Source organism: Ananas comosus, linkage group 5 (genome assembly GCF_001540865.1).
Source record: "Ananas comosus cultivar F153 linkage group 5, ASM154086v1, whole genome shotgun sequence".
In the NCBI taxonomy this organism is placed as follows: Eukaryota; Viridiplantae; Streptophyta; class Magnoliopsida; order Poales; family Bromeliaceae; genus Ananas; species Ananas comosus.
The window spans coordinates 1,344,839-1,362,956 of record NC_033625.1 but is presented as its reverse complement, the minus strand read 5'-3'; the positions used below and the strand labels follow the sequence as shown (position 1 = coordinate 1,362,956).

Here is an 18,118-nt window from a genome sequence, read left to right as displayed (position 1 = left end):
AAGGTTAAACAAAACGCTCTACCATGCAGATTAGTGTAATCACGCCGAAACCTCAAAATACCCTGAAATATATCAAGATACTTTGAATATTAAAACACTAAACTCCCGAACCAAACCGGCCCTAAAGTCTAATCGCTGCATAGCCCTCCGGCATTCGACTAATATGCTTGAGGATCCAGACACGGCCTATCGCGCGGATTGCCAGTCAATCGCATGGAGTACGATCCCATGAAAATTTTTGTCGCGTGGGACACCGAACCCACAAGCTCTAATCAGATAGGCTTCTACAGTGGAAGCGACAACACTTCCAATTAGGCCCCCTGCCCCCAGGCTCTCACCACATTAACCACAACCAAATCCAAAAATGCCTTCGTCTCTCTCGTCTCCAATCCTCAACAAAAAAATCACACAAACAAAACAAAAACAAAAACAACAAATAAAAAAAAAATAACAACACACAGAAACAAAAAATCTCCTCAAAAACTCTCATACAAAGTCACCACCAATCATCTCTCAAAAGACACATCTCCAAAAATCAACTCTTTAAGTTGGCATGCAAAAAATATGAAAAAAACAAATAATATTATTTTCAAGGAATTACAGATAGTAAAGCAATTGAATATAATAATATAACATTAAAAATGAAAAAAGGAGAATCCTAACGTTCAAAATTACAAATACTAAAAAAAACAAATTGTGCTTTCAACGCACCATAGTTAGAATATATATATATAATATATATATTAACTATATATATAATACTATATATATATATATATGTGATTCTGGCTACTATACTATTAAGTAAAAACGGTCAAAACTCGTACTCAATAAATATTTCGTGAATAGAGCTTCCGAATCGACGCCAACCCGCTTCAAACGTTATTTACAGCATTAAAACTTCTAGAAAAAATAATTTAATAATTTTTTCACACATTTCTACCTTACGATAAGAGTCACAAAATTGGACAATTTATTAACGCCGGCCTATAGATACTTGCCTAGCTTTAACGGTGTACAAAGAACAGAATCTTGCTTGAACTTTCGATAAATCTCTACTGCACACATACCGGCGATACCGATCAACTAACTCCATCTTGAATTCGAAGGATCCGAATCCATCGGCTTGTTTCAGACGTCGTTCCACTTCTTTGACGTCGCTCATTTTAGTGCCCGCCGTATGGACTTTCACATATGATTCGAAAAATTTACGAAATTTATTTTCTAAAAAGTTTCAATATACTCTAGATCCATCGATTTTAACGAGTGATCGTCCGATTCGGAAGCCCATCATCGAAAACAATACTAGTACAGGGCTTCCAATACTTATAATACGTATAGTAGCCATGCCCTATATATATATTTCGAGAATAAGGTCAATCCGAACGATGATCCATTCGTTAAATATGATCATATCAGTATTGAAACTTTTAGAAAATAAATTTCGTAAATTTTTGAAATCATAAAGAGCCATCAAGTGGCCATAAAAATGGAGCAGTCAAAATCGAACGACGTCCTAGAACAAAGACCTGATCCGGACCCTTCAATTCAAGATCATGAGTTAATTGATCTTATTTAGTATAGTGAATAGAATTCTATCCTCAAAAGTTCACAAATTTCGATTCTTTTACACCCGTTAAACTACAAGTATTCTATACCCGGCCGTTAAATTGTCAAATTTGTGACCTCTTCGATCGTAAAGGTAATATGTCGAAAAAAATTACTCAAAAATTTGCATTTCTAGAAGTTTTAAATGCTGTAAAAACGTTTAACGATGGATCGTCGACTCGGAAGCTCTTAAACATGAAAAATAACTTATGAGTACGAGGGCGATCGTACTCATAATAGTATAGTAGCCGGACACTATATATATATATATATATATATATATATATATATATATATATATATTCTTCAACAACAACAACAGCTCTAACTAATCTCAATTTATTTTGAGAGAGAGAGAGAGAGAGAGAGAGAGAGAGAGAGAGAAATGGGCCTAACTCTAGAAGATGATGATGGTCCACTCTAAATTAGCTTTGGGACCACTGCAAGCTCCATTATGGGTCCGTTTCAAACGGGGTGGAAACGAGTTGAGCTCGAGCGAGCTTACCTCGGCTCAAATTCGGCTTGAAATTAATTTCGAGCTTAAATTTAAGCTCAAATTTGGATTGAAATTAATTCGAGAGCCTAATTTCGAGTCGAGCGAGCTCGAGCCATAAACGAGCCGTTTGAAATTTTCAACAACATACAATCAATAGTTTAATTTGTATAGAACATTATCTATAATTTGATACAAAAATATGCCTAATTGTTCAAAGTACAAAATAATTATATAAAATATAGTATTATAATATGAAAAAAATAATTTATAAGTTGAATATCTAATCTTTTCAGCCTCACATGTCTTTTCTTACGTCTTCAATCTCCATATTATTTATTTTCATTTATGCAGTTAAAAATAAATAAATTATATAGATAAATATTGGATTAAACTATCTAATCATATATAACAAAAATTAAGATTTTATATGAATAATAATTTTTTACTTTAAAAATATTCTGTATATTTTCTCAAGCATACAATTAATAGCAAGGTAGGCAACGTAGGAAGGCATATGCTATTATTGGCTAACTTGGAGGGCTTCCGCTTGGCATAGGGTGAGAGACAGAAAAAAGAGAAAAGAGAGCAAACATGATTAAAAATTTAGAGTTTCTGTGAAAGAAAGAAGACAAAAGAAAATGTATAATTTATAAAATTTTGGCTCTTTTGCTTTGTTATTGGGTTTATTTTTAATGGGCAAACATATTGGCCCAATTGTTAATAAATGAGATTTACTTGCTCAGCCTATATAAGTTAAATTAATAATAGTACTAATATATATATTTATAATATATAGATTATAATTATATATATAATCTATACTGTGGTATGAACTACTATGTATCGAAAATGTTTTCAATTTTTGACCCATTTGATTAAAGAAGTTGTATGCATTAGGATGATGCGTCCACCCCCCTATGATTAAAATAATAGGTCTCTAGGAGTGAGTTGGTCCCTACAAGCATAATAATAATCATTAATTCAAAAAATGATTAAAAGGGCTTGAATCTAAGAATCAAAAAATCCTAAAGCACATACTCCTTTATAGTTTCGATAGCATAGTTAGCCTATATATATATATATAGTATATATAATATATATTATATATATATATATATAATATATATATATAATATAATAATATTAATAATTTGGCCGAGCCTGCGGGGTTTCGAGCGAGAATTACTCGTCCCCGCCCTACCTATTTTTATGTCTCGCCACATGTTTCTAACAGCAGTGAAGAACCAAACGTACGAAATATGCCACATTAGTAACCACGTATATATATATAGACGGTACATCCCATTTTTTCATGCGATCAGTTAATTACTGCATGCGCCAGGTGCAACTTGCACTACGTACACACTGTGACATTAAAACTACGAATGTTAATTTGTTTCTTTCGGATAGAGCAATGTTCCTTAATTCCTATGCTCTTAATTTTCAAAAATTATTAAGTACTTGACTTATTTATTTATTTATTTATTTATCCAGATAGTAGGTTTTGAACATAGACTTAACTTTGTCTTTAAATCCGAAAGAATAAACGCATGTTCGAACCCCGGACCGCTGGTTCGACTCTAGCTCGAAATAAATTTATTGTCATCTTATCGTCGGATTAGATTTTAAATTTAAGATGCAGATCCATCAAATTATGAATTCAGTGCAGGGGATGTACAGATGCACCCCTCCTCCGAAGGGCACATCGGTCCTGATAAAGATAAAATAAAATAAAATGAAAGAGATCAAATAAAACGTAGTGTAGATAAACAAACAACAGCAGCTAACAGCTACAGCTCCTCACCCTCCCCCCTTCTTAAATTAAGGAAGGAAAAGAAAGAGAGAGAGAAAGAAAGAAGAAGCAATTAATTAGTAAAATATATATATATATATCTAATTGTGTGTGTGTGTGTGTGTATATATATATATATATATATATAAGAGATATAAATAAATATATATATAATCTAAATAAATAGATATATACGTAAGTAAGTAAGTAAATGGATCCTCAGCAGCGAGAGCAGCTGCTGCAGAGCCTGAGCGAGGAGGAGGTGCGGGCGCTGGAGGCGGTGATCCGGGCGCACCACGACACGTCGGGGGCGGGGCGGAGGTGCACGTCGCTGGTGGCGCAGCGGGTGGAGGCGCCGCTGCGGGCGGTGTGGGGGGTGGTGCGGGCGTTCGACAGGCCGCAGCGGTACAAGCACTTCATCAAGAGCTGCGCGGTCGTGGGGGGGGACGGGGCCTCGGTCGGCAGCGTGCGCGAGGTCTCCGTCATCTCCGGCCTGCCCGCGTCCACCAGCACGGAGCGCCTCGAGATCCTCGACGACGACCGCCACGTCATCAGCTTCAGCGTCCTCGGCGGCGACCACCGCCTCCGCAACTACCGCTCCGTTACCTCCGTCACCGAATTCCTCCCCCCCGGTCGCCGCCCCTACTGCGTCGTGCTCGAGTCCTACGTCGTCGACGTGCCCGAGGGCAACACGGAGGACGACACCCGCATGTTCGCCGACACCGTCGTCAAGCTCAACCTGCAGAAGCTCGCCGCCGTCGCCACCGTCGACGCCCCATGTAGACCCAATCACGCATCACACATCACCACACCATCGGACGGCGTCGTAAGACAGCCTAAGTCTCTCCTCTCTCTGCCCTCTCTCTCTCTCTCCTCTCTTCTCATCGCCTCTCTCTCTCTCTCTCCTTCTCTCTCTCTCTGTACTTATATAGTATATATATATAAGTTATATATATTATATATATATATGTAAAATTTCATTACCAAGATTGCATCTCTTCCAGACTGCGTTACCGGAAGAATACTAAAACGCGCATGCATGATCGCGGGGTCAGTCGTAATAGTTTGTCTGTTTGTTTATCTATCTCCTTTTTTCGCTTTTTTTTTTTTTTTTTGGCTTACTGTCCTAATATTATGTAGAAATTAAATAGTTTGCTGCAAAAGAGAAAACAGGCAAGAAGTGGTAGGTCTGCTTCTCTTTTCTCAATGCAAGTGGGGATTTCTTTCTTTCTTTTGTTTTATTATTATTATTTTTTTTGTCATTTCTCTTTCTGTTTCTGATGAAGATGTCTTCTTTTTTTTCTTCTTTTTTTTTGTATATTCTCTTCTTTCTTAGTTAGCAGGTCATGTTCCTTGTTTAAAAATAACATAAGAAAAAGGAGTGCTGCATCCAAGGTCAATTCTCTCCTTCTCTTTCTATACAAGCTTTTGTGTGTGCGTGATTTGTGTACACCAAGTGATACGAAATGGCCCGCTATTTATTGATCAGTGAGTGGCCATGATCGGGCAAGTTGGGGAGCTATTAATTAATATATAGCTTGGGGTGATCGATCATCAAGGCCCAGAAAAGAGAGTCAACTCATTAATTGGACGGTTGAGTTTTGGGCATGTAAAGCTAAAGCAAGCAAGCTAAGCTATTTTTGGATGGTGTGCTACATGTGTATAATGGTCAACGTATTGATCATATTCATTCATATTGAGAGAGAGAGATAGAGAGAGAGAGAGAGAGAAAGAGAGAGATGCACCAAGAGGGATTAAAAATTTATATATTTTTGCATCCCGTACGTTATCCATAAACTCTCGCACTTAAAAAATTCAGACTCTCATCACGCACCAAGTGGGCGCAATAGTTTCTGGTAGAAGAAAGAGGAGCAAGTGGGAGAGAACAATTAAAGAGAGGTTAGCTATTGCTTCCACGCATGCAGAGTGGCGTTTGCTTGCACATCTTAATCTTATGCATTATTGTTTTTGCTCTTCCCAGCTTTTTTATTGATCAAAGAGTACTACTAGCTAGTATGCATTTCTCTTCCTGGAAACTGCTGCTGTTCTATTACACATGTTGTGAAATTTGTGATTAGTTTATACATATAGTTCGAGACGCGCGAAACATGCGCCTTAATTAATTTGTTAAGTACGACCCAAAGCATTTTCTTGATACCTCGACGAACCCATGCATATAATACTCTTTGACGTTATATATAAATTAATCCTTCGCATCATATATATACATACATATATATATATATATATATATATATATATATATATATATATTCCAACATATATATATATATATATATTAACAGCTTTTAATTAAAAAATACTAGCATGACACGATTGAAATGAGAGAGAGAGAGAGAGAGGAGGGGGTGACAAGTGGGCTAGATCGAGGAGGAAAAATTCTAGAATGCAACAAGTATATTAGTGACGTGGCGTAACAAATCATTAAATTAATTTTTTTAAAAATATATGTTCCATCATGATTGTAAAAAAGTATTTTTATTGTACTTTTGTTTGAAAAAAAAATATATAATTGACTTGTTATTAATGACGTGGTGCAAATGTGACAGTGTAGAATTTCTCATCGAGGAGGGCGCTGAGTCATGAGACGTCCATAAAGAGAGAGAAAGAAAATAAAGAAAGCAAGCATTGAAGTGAACAGGCAAAGTGCGAAAGGTGAGGAGGGACATGTGATCAAAGGAGCTTCATTAGCGAGAGGCATGTGACCTGCAGCAAAGGGAGGATTCTCTCCGCTCCTCGTTGTGCGCGTGTGAGGCCCTCCCTCACACATGACACACCACCCTCGATCTCCCCCTCCTCGCAAAAATTTGAGCTCCTCGTTCGACCAAAGAACAGCTAGACAAACTCGAAAGGGACTTTTTGCGAGCATATATACACACACATTTTGCAGCTTCTTTTCTTGCTTGCGTAGGAGGCCCCCCCACGGATTCTCTTCATAACAACTTAAAAAGTGGGAGTGGGGTCCGCAGTACACCAGGTCCACCAAAGAGCTGCCCAAGTTAATTACACGGGTGCTCAGCTCCATTCCTTCGCTACTTTTAATTTTCATCTTTTTAATTAGAAATAAAAATATTTCTTAAAATTTTGATATTGAAATTTACTCTATATAATAGTTTTTTTTTTTTTTTTTTTTTTTTGCAAGCAATATTCCTGGCAAGGGTTTACCCACGTACCCAAGAACTTCCGATCGAAGTTCCCATGCTTGCTAGCTTGGAAAGAGCCTTGATTAAAGACCACCCTCCCACGGAACGGTGATGCACTACTCATCGATATGTACCAGAGTTTTTTAGCCACACAGCAGAAAATATTTACATGACAAAATAGATCAAACTCAATATCTTTATGTACCGTACCTGATGTTTAAAAGCGCGCTTTCAAAATATAAGCAGGAGTACTACCACTCTCTAGAACAGTCGATAAGTACTTCCGACACCAACCAAAAGATTTTGGAAGTTCAATCCCCTACATGCGCATTTTTACTAATTAAGAGGGCGATTTAACAAACGATTTCTTAGAAATAAAGTTACGCAGAGTACATGAGGTGGAGCCTACAAAGACCATAAAATTAAAATAAACAAATAAATAAATCTTACGGTAAGATATTGACTGGAGGTTTCAAGTTTCAACACGGACCACGCTTTAGATTCTGTGCGCACTTAATAGATGGATGCTTCGGAGAATCAAAATCTCATCCAGCTACACAGAAGGAAGACATGAAGTAGACTTCGACAGGAAAAAATCAAGCTACCTTAAGATCTTGGTTTGTCTAATAAATACTCATAGAAGAATAAACTCTATTTCATTCAGAAATAGAGACAATAAGATGAGTAGTTGGAATATAAAAACGAATATGAAGATCAAAGAAAAATGTTCAGTACCAGTGAAGGAGCCATGTTCCAACAATCAACTGGTAACTACTCGCAGCAATTGCACCTTAAGAAGTAAGTTTAAAGAAGTAATGCTTCTTCACTTCAAAAGAAGGTAAAGAAAACAGTTCTCTGATATAGAAACAAGGAGTTTTAGGCATTTTATACAAGGGAGTTTTAGGCTTTTGAGCAAGGAAAAGCAGATAAAAAGCTAAAATCAGATACAATAAAAGGAGTCTCTACACTTCACCATTAGCAGCATACACAAACCAAATCAAAAGAAACGGAGCAAGCTTTTAGCTGATTCGAAAACAAAAATGGTTATTACAGTAAAAAGCCAAATCAGTTAAGTACATGCATGTCGACTTACGATACTCTGATTGGATTTCAAGTATCAATTATCTACAATCTGTACAAAATGGAAATTACCAACAATTTAGAATAGCCCTCCGCTTCGTTATAAATGGGCTTAATCATGCATTGTTGTGATCAGCATTGTGTTCAGGAAAAGCATTTCTCTACTAAAAATTTATACCCCACAAAATTAGGGGATATAACTTGACAGAGAATCTGTACGTGCGGAATGAATGGCTAATCCTGTTGATAATTAAATATACTCCAAGTAAAGAATGTTAAGCAGAGTGAAGGTGGGATGAATGGCTACTTCTTTCTTCTGTCAAAACCCTAATGCTTGCTTCCTCTCGAGAAGGAACATTAAGCCACAACTTCATCACATCATAAACTGTGAATCCTATCGCCACAGATGGCACAACCTGTGGAAAAAGAGGTTCTTTACAAGACTAAGAGAACGAGCTAAGAAACAGAACAAGAAAAAAATAGCAGTGTTCTGTTGAAAATTTTCTAGGATCATGTATGTACTTGAGCAGAGAACAGAAAATAATAGATTGACAAGACAGTACTCCATTTTAGGTAACCTTGTAGAAAAAGGGTAGTACATTCATCTGAGGTTTTAAATAGTTAGGAATGCTGATGTTTTATCTCTTTACTATTATAGTTCTCTGCAAAAGAGCTAATATTGAACATTGATGTAACAAAGCGGATATGATCTCACCTTCAGATAGTTGATACTTAGTCCTGAAAACAGTTGTCTCCAACCTTGTGTTTGGACAATCATAGCTAGGGTTCCAAGTGTTCCTTTTCCCTCCCAGTGGGTGGATCCCGAAAGTGTTTGTACCTGGAGAGAGTGTTCTCTTTAGTTTCACTAAGCATGCTACCAACTACATTGAGCATATAACAAGCGCAAGGTACCTGCATTTGCCGCCTGACAACATCTAGGGGATATGTTAATGTTTGGCCCAACAGACCAGCAATTGATCCACATGCAAGCTTTACAATAATATTTTTCTTGTGCTCTTCAGGAACATTGCTCTTCATCTCCTCATAAAAGTAGAATTTTAGACCAGAATAAGGGAAGATCCCATACAGTGAAGGACCTGATTCGAGAAAATTGTTGAGTTAACTGCTTTGAAGGAAGCTAAGTAGATTTTTAACATATTCATATCAGTTATCTCCTATCCTCATGAATTATAAACCAAATTAACCAACAACTTGAAAAAAACAAAACTTTCCTGCTTAGCCTTCAATTTAATTGAAATTTTCAAAGCAAAAGAACAAATCAGACATACAGTACAGATGAGCAGCACGGCATTTCCAGATTTGACCTATATTACATCATATGGAAAGAAATAAGACCAAGTTTTTCTCTCAGACCCAATCTTATATTGCATGCATTCAAGCATGATCACACTGTAATTCCTAAAAGTTCTTAAATTTGATAGAGTGGATTATTCATCAACCTCATCATAGTTTTCTATTCCAATCTTTTTAGATCGTCCCAACTGTTCTGAGGGTAACTTTCACTCCATATTGGGACTATCCTGCATTAAATGAGCAAGGTGCAGCCTGGATAGTGGACGTTATGGACAATGCAATGCATCAAGTTGGATCCTACTAAAAGAATACCCTCATCAAATTTAGTACCGACAAGAGATCTATCACAATTATCCGCCACCAATGGGTGGGACACATTAAGGAGTAATGACTTAATGGCAAACTAAATTGACATGGAGACAAAAAGCAAAACATACCCACACCGCGGTAGAGACCTTTCAATCCATTTTGTTTGTATATCTTCGTGATACAATCAAGAATCCCTTTGTAAACCTGCTCAGAGGGAGGCGGTGCTCTGAAACTTGCCTTTGATGAACCTTTAACCTACAAAGAGCTTGCTCGATCAAGTAGAGTGTACAAATTAAAATTTCTTAGTCAGTTGAACATATCTATACACATGAGAACATGTAAACTGCTAAAGAGAACACATAAGAGCCTGTTTGGACAGCTTTGGAGCAGCTTCTTGACTCCAAAACCAAAACTTTCAAAAAAAAACCAAGCATTTTGCCAAACACAACAAAAAGGAAAAAAGTTTGAAGATTTTAAAGCAGCGGAAAGCTAAAATAAGCTTTTGCCTTTTGGGCCTCAAAAATAGAAGTTAGATTCCCAGCGGGAAGTTTTAAGACTAGATCTGATGCTTCCCATTCTGCTACAGCGAGAAGCTGCAGAGAATATTTTAGTAGAAAAGCCGTTGGCGCTTCTTCCAGGAGTTCTACTCGAACAATTCTTAGTCCGAAGCTCGAGCTAGGGCAATTAAACCCTAAGACCGACATCTAGGACTTCCAAAAGCATCAAATAAGCTGGTAGGATTTCATTTTCGGAAGAACAAAAACTGAAACTACAACACTCAAATACTTGGCATTACCCAAGATTAAATGAGAGAATGGATGCGAAAATAAAGAAAAACAAACAACAAAAAACAAAGGAAAAAAAGAAACCTGATAAGCCAATTTAGTGCGAACTAGGTCAAGAGGATAAGTGAAAATGACTGCTGTTCCTCCAGCAATCGATCCAGCCACAAGATCAAGGACAGGGCCTCTTCCAAAATCAGGGAAACCAAGTATTATCCACCGACGGTATTGTTCATAGGCCATATAGTGCAAAGCTGCATAAGGTACTATCCGAGCAACACTGGCTCCATTCCCTCTTAAGGAAATATAACCAATAAAAAATTTGATATGAGTTTAGTAAATAATGTATACAACATCGAAGTGCTAGAAAGTTCGCTTAACCAGCATACAAATTTTACCTGTAAAACCCTAACAAACCTTCTGTCTGAACAATCTTTCTAAAAGATCCCGCTAAACCTACACTCTGGAACTCTGCCCTTCTAGTCTGCCATGTCATAAGAAATACATAAGATAGAAGTCTACAAAGTTCAATGTAATAACTACTTGAACAAACACGATAGAGAACAGGAAACTACACTAGTATTAAAAAATCCAGCTTAGGTTATTTGGTAAAATCAGCAAACATAGAACATCCTCTCATTCATTAAAGGAAAGTAAGCTATATCAGACTCCTTTTCTTCTAAGCAATCGAGGATCACCAGAGCGTCTCTCTGAAATGGCTGTCATGAGGTTCAAAATCCAAATGCTACCCAGTGTTACTAAAGAACAAGAAGCCAAACTGGGAGTGGGAGGCCAAGTTAAAGTATAAAGTAACCAAATTAACAAATTTGTCTTTCCTAAGCAATCTCTTTCACTCCTTAATTGCATATCAAAGCATTTTATCCACTCAATCCGTTTCATAATTTAATTGCAAGCATGCTCCAAAATATGTACTTGATTAGAAATCATTCCATCAATCTATCTCCAGCGAACATGTCCATGCAAATAATATAAATATTCCACTGTATTTGAAGCAAGAAACTCAGTAAGAAATACGGAACACAAATTTTACATTAACTTTATTACACACCGAGGTCAATGCAACAAGGGATGATAAATAGAACAATTCAACTAGCCCTAAAATGTATCAGGTAACTGACACAGTTTGCAAAACTCACTAAAAGCACCTGAGATTTCCTCCATTTTCAACCACACCCACTCTCCTCACACAACAAGCTCAACAACAACATAGATTAGGTTAATCAAACGAAGAAGCCACCAATTTTCTGTCAAACAAGTCCCCCAAAAGCAGCATGAGAATCCTAATTCCCACAAAAGGGATCAGAAGATCCCATCTTTAGCTCAGCGAAGAGAGGTTAATTTCAACCACGAAACCGTACCTGGAAGAGGATCTTGACGCGCTCGAGCGGGGCGACGGCGGTTTTGGCGACACCTCCGGCGACTCCGCCGGCGACGAGCTCCTTCACGACGAGGGGCACGGCCGAGGCTTCCGCCCCGCGAGGCGGCGCTCCGCCTCTCCCTTCGTCCCTTCCTCTCCTCTTCTCCTCCATCGACGACGAGGTCGGAGCATTAGAGAGAGAGAGAGAGAGAGAGAGAGAGAGAGGAGAAGGAGGAGGAGAAGAGAGAGAAGGGTGGGTGGGCGGAGGTGGACGCGGCCGCCGAAGAAAAAGGAGGAAATAAGACTCGCGTCCGGTCGCAAGAGAGGAAGAGAAGACCAAATAGGACAGAGAAGCCGAGGGACAACAGAATTGCTGCATGAACCGGGTGCACCGTGCACCATCCACCATGCACCAGACCTTAAACTAATAATTTAATTTATTGAAGTTATTATTTATTATACAGCATATAAAATACTCGTAAGAATTCGCAAACTTTTATGCATCTTTTTTTTTTTATTTTTTTGAATCTGACCAACCTCTGCAGTATTAGTTTTAGAATTATTTAATATCTAGGCGAGAAGCTTTTCGAACTATTAATTATTGATTATATAGTCACTTACTTGTTATGAATTATATATAAGAAAGCATTTTGATCTCACAAAATTTATTTTTATAGAATATTAAGGTGTTGGTAAATTAATTTATATAATACTATAGACTACATTAACTAATTAAAATTCTTTACATGGTAAATGCAAACAATAAAAAAAAAATTGTGACAACATAATTGAATGACATTGTAATATAGTTAGCTAATTCGCGAATTATTTAAAATCCGAATAAAATGATCCGTATGCAATTTATTTCCAAAAATTTGAAGACGCAAATTTTTGGATTAGATCTATTATTTGTAAATAATTTACGTATACTAAATTATTCAATTAAAAAAACACGCGCAATTTTTTAATATTTTTTTTTTCTGAATTATTGTTGAATTATTTGCAAATTATTAAAAAAACTTCATAAACTTCCACAACATGTGGATCACGAAAAGATGAAGATGACGATGATAATAAAATTTGCTATTTATTTTTTACTTAATCTATTTTTTTTGTAAATTTCTATTTTTATATTTTTAAGAGTTTATAACTATATATACTAGTAGTATAAATTTAGAGAAAAAAGCTTATTTAAGATGCCGAATCTACTTAATCTACTTTTTTTATGCTAGTAGTATAAAAGATGCCGAATTTTTAATCCCGAATTTTTAATTGGTGAACGAATAATTTTTATATAAATTGTGTATCCGAATAATTAACGAAACCATTGTTTAAGCCGTATTTTTCAACGAATTTAAAGATTGAGATATAAATTTTATTTGAATTATATTCGTACCGAAGTTTTGCCGAATTCGAATTAACTAATTATGGATAGCATTAAATTTTAATTTAGAGACAGTAATGAGACATTCAATACGGTGTATGACAGGTACGAGTAGACCGGGTGCAGGAAAATGTTGCTTGCGAGAGAGACGTACGGGGCATTTTGAGGAGCATATGGAAATGTCCGGGGTCGGTGCGGAGAGGGAACGGCTGTTTGAAACGGAATCGGAGCGAGTTGCCAAGTTGATTGGAGGATGCTTCCTTACAAAAACTAATGCCCTCCAAGTTTGATATATTTACGATTTTAGGATTTATAACCCCCTACAGCAACGGATCGCCGCGGCAGGATTTGGGCCGGACCCGTTAGAGACCTTATAATGGGTAGGGTTGGGCTACATTTCGGCTGCGCCTAATTTTGGGCCCAATCATTATTTTCTGCTGTTTCTTTATGTATTTTCACTTTTCCTTTTTCTTTTTTTTCTTTTTTTTTTTTGTGTGTAATCAGCGCCTGTGGGCCCAAAAGTACATATTTGCATATTCATTCTATAAAAGAAAAAAAAAGTATCATTTTCTAACTATCCTCTGCATACACTTCATGTTCCTTGAGGCAGTGAGAGAATTACTATGGTAAAATCAATTTATAAGGGTTATCAATGAGCTAAATCTCGCACAATTTATTTTCGAATAAAGAGAGAACATTTATAACAATTCTTTCAAAATCGCTCAGCAGCAACAGCTAACATCTTACTAAGCAACAAAAGACTCCGAAATTAATTAACCATGTTTTTATTTGTTGGACTCTAGCTATATAGGACGCAAGATATATAATTTCTTATGCAGTAAATTATATATATGACGAAGAAAATGACCTTATATATATATATATATGTATATATCATGACTCTACGGGCATTGGTCGTTTCGACCCGGTCCGCCGAAGTAGAAGATGGGCTCCGTCGCGTTGTCGCCGTAGATAATGGCCCCATAGCATTCATCATGCATGCTCGATGGGAATGCAGGGTCCGGGAACTTGAAGCTCTTTGAGTAGTCCATGATCCGCGCCTCCGACACGAAGCTCGCGTGGCTCCACTTCTCCGTCGGGTACTTGCCGCTCCCCATGTCGGTGTCTGTGTGCGGCGTTTTGGTCATTCGCGGGCTATACACGTCGCCTCCGAACAGCGTCACGGTCGCCACCTTACTCAGGCCGCGAAAGATCCCCACCGGCCAGTAACCTATGGTGGTTTGATTGGTTTTTCCATAAGCAAGCCACCATACCGATTTATCGTAGTCCTAAAAGTGCACGATGAATACGAAATGAACATATATGTTTAGCTGTAATATGAATAAAGCTATTATACTATCAAAAATATAGAAAATTTGGCCCTTAAAACAATTCTTTTAATTATTTATAACTTTTGGATTAATACTATTATCCTGCAGGAATTATTCAATTTTGAAAGGACCGCAATCATTACAACCGTACAATTCTAGATTCAATGGTTAAAAAATCGAGAGTATTAAATTTTTTATATTTTCGATAGCATAATATCTCTGCACCTGTAATATCATACTATCTAAAATATTAATATGCATGTAGCACGTTTACTTTCTTACCCTTGTGATTGTGAGGGTTATTTGGTATTGTGGGCCACCATCAGTAGAGATGGGGCTGAATCTGGCGCCTAGGACTATGTCATGGTTCGTTTGCACGAATCCCGGGCACATTAAATTGAAGCACCCCGTTGACTGTCCAGAGTCAGTCTAACACAAATAAAACAAGTCAACATTGCAAAACACGTAGTTGGGAAAAAAAAAATTATCTTATGCTATTAAAGGACAAACCAAACGAAAGGGAAATAAAAAAAGAAAAAAAAGAAACTTACAGTCCAATAGACAAACAGCCTTGATTCGGAGTCATCGTAGAGATCAGGATATACCTAGCAAAGGACGGATGAGCATATGCATATGGATGTAAGCAAAAGTGAGTTATTTGCAAAATGTTGTGCATGCATGGTATGGGAAATTAATGCCAAAATGTTTAGATAGTCCTTGCAATGTGTGTATATATATATATATATATATATATATATATATAGATGTTGCAACTTCGTTCCTGTAGTTTTTGCATAAATACTTCAGTCCCCGAACTTTCATATATACTGTACTTTAAAATACTTGTTTTTGAAAATAAATTTACAAATTTTCATATAAAACAACAAGTTTCTCATTTGGAGACCATTTAAAATCAGTAGTTAAGGAAATCCTAATAATAATAAAAAATGAAGACCCTGTTGGTAAGGTGGATTTCCATACATTTTTATCTTATTTTTTAAAAGATGGATTTCCATAAGGTAATAATTTTTTTTTTTCTCCAGAGATAGGTATCATGCTACCCGCTTCGTTTATTTCATTTAGAAATAAACTTAGCTGGAAATGTGAATCAACTAGGATTCAAACTTAGGACCTCAGATACCAATCACCAACCCCTTTGCCACTTGCTCTAGAAACGGTCGGTACCAGAGGTAATAAATTAATAATGATATTTGTAGGATTTGAGTTGTAATTAAAAATTTCATGATTTTATAGTAATACAGATCTTATATATGCACATTTTATGGTGAAATTGATGGATGAAGAAGAACATTACAATCCACCCAGTTTCCAAGGAGTCGGCGTTGCTGAAGGGGCCGTTACGCATCCAAATTTGGCTCGAACTATACTCGTCGTGCGCCGCAACATATGGCTTCCATAAGTTGAGATTTGCTTTGGATCCAATGTAGCTAAAACCTTCCGCCACAAGCACTGCAGTCTATTATATTTGTGCATGCAAAAAAAAAAAAAAAAAAAAAAAAAAAAAAAAAAAAAAAAAAAAAAAAAAAAAAAAAAAAAACTATGAATAGAAGTTACTTAATTTGCGTAAAGAAAATGTATATATTTATATTCAAAAAACCAACCATATGTGAGCAGATACAAAGGTGACAACTTGAGTTTTTGGAAGTTTCTATACAAAAATTCAGATTTTTGCAGGATTATATGTGTATAAATAGATAACTTGGTAGGAAAATATGCATAGATACATATATAAAAAGAAAATGAAGGGAAGGATCGATTAAAAAAAAAAAAAAACAGAAGAAGAAACTAACTTGGTGGAGTTTTGAGATTTCGACATTTAACGATTGATTAAGCGTGTGGATCCTGTGGTTGGTTACGCCATGCCACGGCTTCTTCCCGTAGTTCTTGATGGAAGAAGTGTTGAGCAAGTGGCGTCGTTCGACCCTCAGCATCGGAATAGTCCCCTCGGGGCATCTCCCGCTCTTCTGCCACGTTTGTATAGGCCCTTCTGGAGAACCGGAAGAAGAAAAAGACGACGAATCTGCGCCTATTATTTTCAGAACCTCGTCGCTCGGTCTCAACTGGAATAATACAGTTTCTCTTACGATCAAATCACATGTTTCAATTTTTAAAAATTCAAGGAGAAAAGAAAAAGGAACAAATTCTACAGTAATATAAGATTGTATGGAGCTTTCTGAAACCATGCATGATGTACGTGGTGCAGTACAAGAAGCCCGACTGCAGTAGTTGGGCCAAACAAGTCCGTAGAACCAGAAATTAATCGATGAGATTGTATGGAGAATTTGAAAACAAAACTCCAACCTGAATCGTGTGGTTTCTAAGTAGGGGATGATCAAAAGCTGGTTGCTTGTGAATGTCGACGCAGTCAATGATGTCGCCATCTTCACTCTTAAATCATTAAAGGCAAAAAAAAAAAAAAAACCCAACTGTTAGTACATATAGTAAAAGCCTAAGGTATATATGTATCAAATGATAGTGCAACAAGTGAGAAAAATATCATATTTGGAAAAAATGTACAAATGTATTATTTCTTAATTTTACGGGTTAATTTGGCCAGTATGTTTTGTTTTTTACTTTGCCTCTTAATATTTCGGTTGTGTATTGTAACACTCTAATAATTTCACAACGGGTGAAAAAAACACATTCTAGTAATAATAATCGAACTTAAACATTTTGAATTAATGACTTAGATTCAACAAGTTTTTATTACAAGTCGGTCAAGTCGTTAATTACGTGTATGGAAAAAGAAAAAAACCAAAAAGAAGTATCGAAATTGCAACTTCTCGGGTAATATACAAGCTATTTGGGTAAAAATCTACAAGCTTTTTTTAAATTTTTTTTGAATAAAAAAACTCAGCGGCATCAAAATGATCAAACCTGAATAGTTTTCACTGCAGGCCTATTAAGTTGCTTTAACTTCTGCTCTATTTCCCTTTCCCTCTCAATCGAAACACTTTTGCCTTTTCCATTCACCACCACTCCATTCCCAAAAATAATGCACAGTAGTAGCAGTAAAAGTGCTTTTCCTTGTACTCCTACACCCTCCATTTTTTGAACTCCAGGAAATTAAGTTGCAGTAAACGAAAAAAGGAGGGGGAAATTTATAGGTGAATTTGTGAAGGTTAAAAAAAGAAAACTTGTCACAAATAATAAAGAAATGCCAATTTGTGTAAAGTTGTATTTTGATGGATGAGAGACAAGCGTGCATGTGTGCATGAATTATAGGTGTAGTTCATTGCATAAAGACCATGTAGAAATATTTTAAGCAAGTTTTTTTTAATAATTATTAGTAAGTGTTATTTCTTATCAAACTTGAGAAATCAACTGTATCCAACCACTGGGAAGGTGAGCAAGAACCAATGGCTAATTCAAATTGAGCAAGGTTTAATACTATGATTTTGTTTGATTTCTTTCCATGTACGTAATAAAAGTAAATAACCTAGCTAGGTTGTTTTTTTT

General features: G+C 36.5%; 3 protein-coding genes and 1 long non-coding RNA gene across 4 annotated transcripts; 2 read left to right on the top strand and 2 right to left on the bottom strand.

The window, feature by feature from the left end:
- Positions 4,024 to 4,924, top strand: LOC109710229 (abscisic acid receptor PYL2-like). The gene is made up of 2 exons (XM_020232722.1): positions 4,024 to 4,722; positions 4,901 to 4,924. Exons 1-2 carry the CDS (start codon positions 4,108 to 4,110, stop codon positions 4,922 to 4,924), a joined length of 639 nt encoding a protein of 212 aa, XP_020088311.1. The 5' UTR covers positions 4,024 to 4,107.
- On the top strand, positions 5,014 to 5,994 carry LOC109711008. Its single transcript, XR_002216488.1, has 2 exons — positions 5,014 to 5,291; positions 5,386 to 5,994. It is a non-coding gene; the product is annotated as an uncharacterized LOC109711008 (long non-coding RNA).
- LOC109709768 (mitochondrial substrate carrier family protein P) lies at positions 8,058 to 12,243 on the bottom strand. Its single transcript, XM_020232087.1, has 7 exons — positions 11,925 to 12,243; positions 10,944 to 11,029; positions 10,633 to 10,840; positions 9,892 to 10,018; positions 9,053 to 9,237; positions 8,856 to 8,978; positions 8,058 to 8,556 (listed from the first exon to the last, which is right to left on the bottom strand). The coding sequence occupies exons 1-7, from the start codon at positions 12,093 to 12,095 to the stop codon at positions 8,416 to 8,418; spliced, it is 1,041 nt and encodes a 346-aa protein (XP_020087676.1). The 5' UTR covers positions 12,096 to 12,243; the 3' UTR covers positions 8,058 to 8,415.
- On the bottom strand, positions 14,210 to 17,707 carry LOC109710228. Its single transcript, XM_020232721.1, has 7 exons — positions 17,537 to 17,707; positions 16,961 to 17,047; positions 16,450 to 16,719; positions 15,954 to 16,115; positions 15,190 to 15,243; positions 14,921 to 15,067; positions 14,210 to 14,596 (listed from the first exon to the last, which is right to left on the bottom strand). The coding sequence occupies exons 1-7, from the start codon at positions 17,705 to 17,707 to the stop codon at positions 14,210 to 14,212; spliced, it is 1,278 nt and encodes a 425-aa protein (XP_020088310.1).

Excerpts from the sequence above, each read along its gene's own strand:
- LOC109709768 (XM_020232087.1), bottom strand. The coding sequence starts at position 12,095 with ATGGAGGAGAAGAGGAGAGGAAGGGACGAAGGGAGAGGCGGAGCGCCG. Across the intron at positions 9,238-9,891 it reads AGGTCTCTACCGCGGTGTGG|GTCCTTCACTGTATGGGATC; the intron begins GTATGTTTTGCT and ends TTCTCGAATCAG. Across the intron at positions 8,979-9,052 it reads TTGTCAGGCGGCAAATGCAG|GTACAAACACTTTCGGGATC; the intron begins GTACCTTGCGCT and ends CACTCTCTCCAG.
- LOC109710229 (XM_020232722.1), top strand. The coding sequence starts at position 4,108 with ATGGATCCTCAGCAGCGAGAGCAGCTGCTGCAGAGCCTGAGCGAGGAG. Across the intron at positions 4,723-4,900 it reads CCACACCATCGGACGGCGTC|ACTGCGTTACCGGAAGAATA; the intron begins GTAAGACAGCCT and ends CATCTCTTCCAG.
- LOC109710228 (XM_020232721.1), bottom strand. The coding sequence starts at position 17,707 with ATGGAGGGTGTAGGAGTACAAGGAAAAGCACTTTTACTGCTACTACTG. Across the intron at positions 16,116-16,449 it reads AAATCTCAAAACTCCACCAA|ACTGCAGTGCTTGTGGCGGA; the intron begins GTTAGTTTCTTC and ends CAAATATAATAG. Across the intron at positions 14,597-14,920 it reads TAACCCTCACAATCACAAGG|GACTACGATAAATCGGTATG; the intron begins GTAAGAAAGTAA and ends GTGCACTTTTAG.